We start from the raw sequence: 6,000 nt of genomic DNA, 5'->3' as shown, positions 1-6,000 counted from the left end.
GAAGGACGGAGGGCACGTCATGGGAGTGGGACTACAGGACCGCGGGTCAGGGGGCGCAGGAACTACAAGGAAAAGACAAGCACCAAGGGCCAGGAAGGGTGTAGGCGGCAGTGCCAGAGTATCCCCGCCCGCCGGGTCCGGCCGCCGGGTCCCCGCCCGCCGCTTCCGGCGTCTCCCGGCCCAGTTCTCTCGCGCCGACTCTGCCACATCCTCCGGTGACGTCAGCCGGGGCCGCCATATTGGAAAGGCGCCGCCGCCGCCTCCGTTTCGGAGCTCGGGCTGTCTCGGGGGCCGCGGCCACAGGCAGGAAGGCGCCCCTCTCCCGCTCCGCCGACGCCCGGCCAGCCCGCTTCGCCCTGACCTGTCTCCTCATGACTGCCCCCGACCCCGCTGCCGAGGGACGTCGCCCCGGCGTCCGGATTTAATACGGAAACCCGGGTCGGAGGCCGCGCGGGGAGGAGGAGGGCGAGCAGGTCGGTCCCGCGTCCCTCTCGGCCCGGCTCGGCGCCTCGGCGGGAGCCATGACTTCGCTGACCCAGCGCAGCTCGGGCCTGGTGCAGCGGCGCACCGAGGCCTCCCGCAACGCCGCCGACAAGGAGCGGGCGGCAGGCGGCGGCGCCGGCAGCAGCGAGGACGACGCGCAGAGCCGCCGCGACGAGCAGGACGACGACGACAAGGGCGACTCCAAGGAAACGCGGCTGACCCTGATGGAGGAGGTGCTCCTGCTGGGCCTCAAGGACCGCGAGGTGCGGACGCGGCGGGCAGGGCGGGGGGAGGCGGCGCGGGGCCCGGGCGCCAGGTGAGCCCCAGGTAGGTGCCAGGTGAGCGCCCGAGGCTTCCGGCCCGCGCACCTGCCCTCGCTCCGGAGCCCGCGCCCGGTGGCGCCCAGCTGACCCCGAGCAGTGTCGGAGTTTGTTGACCGCCTGCGCGGCCGGTGCTTTCCGGATCCTCCCAGTAGAGATGGCTTGGATTTTTCCTTACCCCTTTCACAGTCGCTCCTTTCATTTCGACACCCTGGCAGTTTGTGTTTCTTCGTCGCCTTTTTCCGCGTTTTTAACCTGTGTAGACCCCAGGGTGCAAATCCAACCCGGAGACTGCCCGGGAAACAAACAGCTGGAGCCACCAGCGCAACGAACTCTTGGGTTTTTGCAGGTTTTAGGACCTGGGAGGGGTGCCCGGATCTGCTTGCTGGGGATTTTCTTCTTCAGTTAAACCTTACTGTTGGGAATTAGGAAAAACGTAGGCGAAGTGGTAATAGAGGGAAAAGCTCTTTTACTTAGTAAAGTTAAGTCAAAATTCTCATGAAACCTCCTAGCAAATGACTTTCTAGGTGAATTTGACTTGGGTAAGAGATTATTTTTAGTATAGCTTTTATATTTTATCAGTTGATTAATCTCAAAGTCTTGCCGTCTTAAGAAAGGATTTTTTCATCGAATGCTTGAAATGTAGGTTTGTGAGTTGATGAAAGGCCTCGGATTTTCAGGTGGGTTGAAGTTGCAATAGATATTTCTTTGTATTCTGACTTTGAAAGCGTTTATTTTCACTTCAGTGTCCAAAATTTTCATACACAGAAAAGTTGAAGAAGTGATAGATACGTATGCGTATATACTCTTTCCTAGATTCTATAACGTTCTGCTGTATTTATTATATTTGCCTACAAAAATGATTATTTATTTATTTGGAGACGGAGTTTCGCTTTTATTGCCCAAGCTCCTGGAGTGCAATGCAGCGGTCCGAAACCTCCGCCTCCCCGGTTCAAGCGATTCTCCTGCCTCAGCCTCCTGAGTAACTGGGATTACAGGCATGCGCCACCATGCCAGGCTAATTTTGTATTTTTGTTTTGTTTTGTTTTAGAGACGGAGTCTCACTCTGTCGCCCAGGCTGGAGTGCAGTGGTGCAGTCTCCACTCACTGCAACCTCTGCCTACCGGATTCAAGCGATTCTCCTGCCTCAGCCTCCCAGCTGGGACTACAGGCATGCGACGCCACGCCCAGCTAATTTTCATACCTTTAGTAGAGATGGGGTTTCACCATGTCGGCCAGGATGGTCTTGATCTCTTGACCTAGTCATCCACCCGCCTCGGCCTCCCCCCGAAGTGCTGGGATTACAGGCTTGGGCCTCCACGCTCAGGCCTGATTTTAAGAAAGTTTTCCAAGTTTAGGAAGGCGGGCAAAAAAAAAAAAAAAAGTCTTACAAAACAACGTAATCTTTCTTGGTCACTGAAACTTATTAGATATAGGCAAGTTTTATATGGACTGTTTATGGACCCTTGTTATTTAGAAATCTAATGAACTAAAGGTTAGCTTGATAGGTACGTGTAGGGCATCTGTCGTATCTTGGTTTCCCATTTCTCAGGTTTTAATAACAGTAACCTTGAAAAAAGTTGATGTTCCTCTGGCTGTGAAAGGGTTGCTGTACCTGTTTATTGAGTTGCAATGATAAAGCAGGCTGTATGTGCAATTCCTTGTTCTTTGGATGAAAAAGTGAACTAGGTGTATAGTGTCCTGCTAATGTACTTTTTAGAAAATGAATTCAACTTTAGATTTCAAAATTTGGAATCTTGATTATAAACATTTCTCTTTTTTTTTTTCTTTCTTTTTTTAGACGGAATCTTGCTCTGTGGCCCAGACTGGAGTGCAGTGGCGCCGTCTGGGCTCACTGCAACCTCCCCCTCCCGGGTTCAAGCAATTCTCCTGCGCTCAGCCTCCCGAGTAGCTGGGATTACAGGCATGCACCACCATGCCCTGCTAATGTTTGTATTTTTAGTAGAGACGGGGTTTCACCATGTTTGTCAGGCTGCTGTTGAACTTCTGACCTCAAGTGATCCACTCGCCTCGGCCTCCCAAAGTGCTGAGATTACAGGTGTGAGCCACCACGCCCGGCCATAAAGATTTTTCTTTTTGGACAAAAATAACATAGACATTTTAGAAAATGCAAAAAAACAAAAACAAAAAACAAAATTAAAACATATTCCTGAGTGAACGCTTTGGTTTATAGTTTTTGAGACTTTTCTGTGTGGATAAAACTTGGTGGAAAACAAAAACCTAAAAAAAAAAAAAACTAAAAAATAAGCTTTTGGTGTTCTGAGTCACACTGAGAAATTATAGTGAGGAAGTACCTATTTGTTTTTTCAAGTACATGTTTCTCTAAATCAGGCTTGTCCAATCCGCGGGCCAAATGTGGCCCAGGATGGCTTTAAATATGGCCCAACATAAATTGGTAAACTTTCTTAAAACATGAGATTTTTTTGCAATTTTTTTTTTTTTTTTTAAAGCTCATCAGCTATTGCTAGTGTTAGTGTATTTTATGTGTGGCCCAGGGAAGCCAAAAGTTTGGACACCCTTGCTCTAAATGTTTAAGGTAAAGCATATTAACATGCTGTTTTTCGGTGATTGGTTCTGAAGAAGATAATCTAAATAATTTTTTGAAGTTTAACCGTACTCACATAATTTAAACAATTTAAAGTTCTTTGGCAGGTAATTGAAACCATGTGTTACGTTTATTTTGGTCAAGAGTCGCTCATTATACTTTGCTAGTCATGGCTAAGGTCCAGACGCTTGCTAGCTAATTGTGAGCATTTTTTCCTGATTTCAACAACTACATAGGGAAATTTTTTCTCTTTTTTTGTTGGCAAGTCCAGAGAGTTGAGGGGTGGGGTTGAGACAACTGGATTTTGTATTGCTTTAGGTTTTGGTTTTAGGGATTAGCCTATGTATTTTTTCCTTTCATCACATCTTAAAATTTTTTTTTTTTTAAGAGATGGAGGTCTCGAGATGTCGCCCAGGCTGCACTCAAACTCCTAGGCTCAAGCGATCCGCCCTGAGTAGCTGGGACTACAAGGTGCATGTCATCAAGCCAACTCCTCATGTGTTTACACTCTAATAACCAGCCCTGTCACTTTATTTATTCATATGTTTTTCCCTTAGGAGGCTCCCCACCATGTCTTTAACTTATAGTACTCTTTTTAGGGAGCAGGAATTGCTCTCTTACCCTGAGCCTAGGCGTTTATGCTAACTCATTGCCTTAACTGATTTTTACTTAGCATTCATCTTTTTAATGTCTGGATTCTCTTAAGACCTTTAAAAGCTAAACTTTACATTTAAGCAAGTCATTAATGTTGGAAATATTTTATATATGTGAGCTAATAACTTTATCCGAATATGCTTGTTAAACCAGTACCTAGAGCAAGAAACAGAAGCCCTAGCCCTCTACTTGAATTTCTTTCCAGTCACTACCCATTCCTCAGGTGTAACCACTGGCTTAATATTAGAATTCGGCATAGATTAATTTTGCCTAGTTTTTTGTACTTTGTGTCTGATTTTTGTTTTTTTGTTTTTTTGTTTTTTTTTTTTGAGACGGAGTCTTGCTCTGTCGCTGGGGCTGGAGTGCAGTGGCCGGATCTCAGCTCACTGCAAGCTCCGCCTCCCGGGTTCACGCCATTCTCCTACCTCAGCCTCCCGAGTAGCTGGGACTACAGACGCCCACCACCTCGCCCGGCTAGTTTTTTGTATTTTTTAGTAGAGACGGGGTTTCACAGTGTTCGCCAGGATGGTCTCGATCTCCTGACCTCGTGATCCGCCCGTCTCGGCCTCCCAAAGTGCTGGGATTACAGGCTTGAGCCACCGCGCCCGGCCTGTGTCTGATTTTTGTTCAACATGAGATTCATCCGTATCGTGTGAGGTTGTCCTTTGTTCTTATTGTCTTACCAATTTATTTTTTAACATATTTATAATCTATAATATTTAAAAAATTACTTTGACATATTCTGAGTCAAGTCTCCCTCTCCTTTTTACTGAACAGAAGGTTCAATTTTCGAATAAGCAGATGGTCTGGCTTCAGATTACCTATTGGGGTGAGTCTAGAGTCATTGTGGTTTATTTTTTTTTTCTTTAAGTACACATTTCAGATTTTTTTAACCAGTGATACTTCTTTTTTGCTTTTATAAAACAAGGATGCCTAGGCCCCTCAGAGGATTCTCATGCTCACTTGGGCAGAGACTCAGTGCATAGGTATTTAAGTGGCTCTTTAAAGGCCACAGTAAGGATGACAGATAGTTTACACCTAAATTCAACTGCCAAGTAATTAGCAGTATTTCTCTAATTGCCCCAGTGTTTGAGGGGAAGGGGCAGCAAAAGTGCCAGGTATTTTCCTTTCCCTGTGTGTGTTTATCCCATAGATGCTTTCCATAGAATATTTTCAGGATGCTTTGTTGAGAATTACCACAAATAACTGGTGTCATATACGTTTGAATGTCTTCATTGGTGGCAACTCTTAGTCTTTTAAGGTTAGATTTAATTATTTTTAGTGGCCAAGTATAATTTGGAGTATGCCTGTGAATAGCAGAAGCAGAGAGAGGCTCTATAGTCCTGTCCAAGGTGTATTATTTGGCTTTTACATATCATTTAAGCTTTCTGAGCTTCAGTGTTTTCGTGTATAATGGAAAAATAGTCATCCCACATGGTGGTTCTGATTGTACTGCTGTGGACATTTATTAACTCCTCCCCAGGTCTTTGCCCTGTTTTGTGTTACTTTAGGGTTTCCCCATAGTGTGTTGCTTTTTTTTCGAGACAAGGTCTTGCTCTGTTACCCAGGCTGGAGTGCAGTGGTGCGATCTCAGCTCACTGCAACCTCAACCTCGTGGGATAAAGTGCCTGCCTCAGCCTCCCGAGGAGCTAGGACCACAGGCACACACCACCATGCCCAGCTAATTAAAAAAAAAATCGTTTTTTATAAACAGGGATTTTGCCACATAGCTCAGGCTGGTCTTGAACTCCTGGGCTCAAGTGATCCTCCCCCTTCAGCCTCCCAAAGTGCTGGTATTAAAAGCGTGAGCCACCGAGCCTGTTTTTTAAGATGGATCGTGCTCTGCCCCTAGGCTGGAGTAAGATGGCGAAATCATAGCTCACAGCTCACTGCAGCCTCGAACTCCTGGCGTCAAGTGATCCTCCCCCGTCAGCCTCCCAAAGTGTTAGGATTACTGCGACCGGCTCTAGGATGCGC

The 6,000-nt window shown here is 46.8% G+C and overlaps 1 protein-coding gene across 2 annotated transcripts in view; it reads left to right on the top strand.

Moving 5' to 3' along the window:
- The first annotated feature begins 205 nt into the window (after positions 1-205).
- The window catches only part of GOLPH3 (golgi phosphoprotein 3), a 67,573-nt gene continuing 61,778 nt past the window's right edge, over positions 206-6,000 (top strand). The window contains exon 1 of one of the 2 annotated variants that reach the window (XM_033179283.1): positions 206-746. In XM_033179283.1, the coding sequence (XP_033035174.1) occupies positions 522-746 (225 nt within the window). In that variant the 5' untranslated portion in view covers positions 206-521. The remainder of the gene's footprint in view (positions 747-6,000) is intronic. The other variant, XM_033179284.1, reaches the window with a different exon arrangement.

This window comes from Trachypithecus francoisi, unplaced genomic scaffold, assembly GCF_009764315.1.
Source record: "Trachypithecus francoisi isolate TF-2019V2 unplaced genomic scaffold, Tfra_2.0 Lachesis_group2, whole genome shotgun sequence".
In the NCBI taxonomy this organism is placed as follows: Eukaryota; Metazoa; Chordata; class Mammalia; order Primates; family Cercopithecidae; genus Trachypithecus; species Trachypithecus francoisi.
The sequence above is the reverse complement of the archived record's forward strand: the minus strand, read 5'-3'. Positions and strand labels throughout refer to the sequence as shown.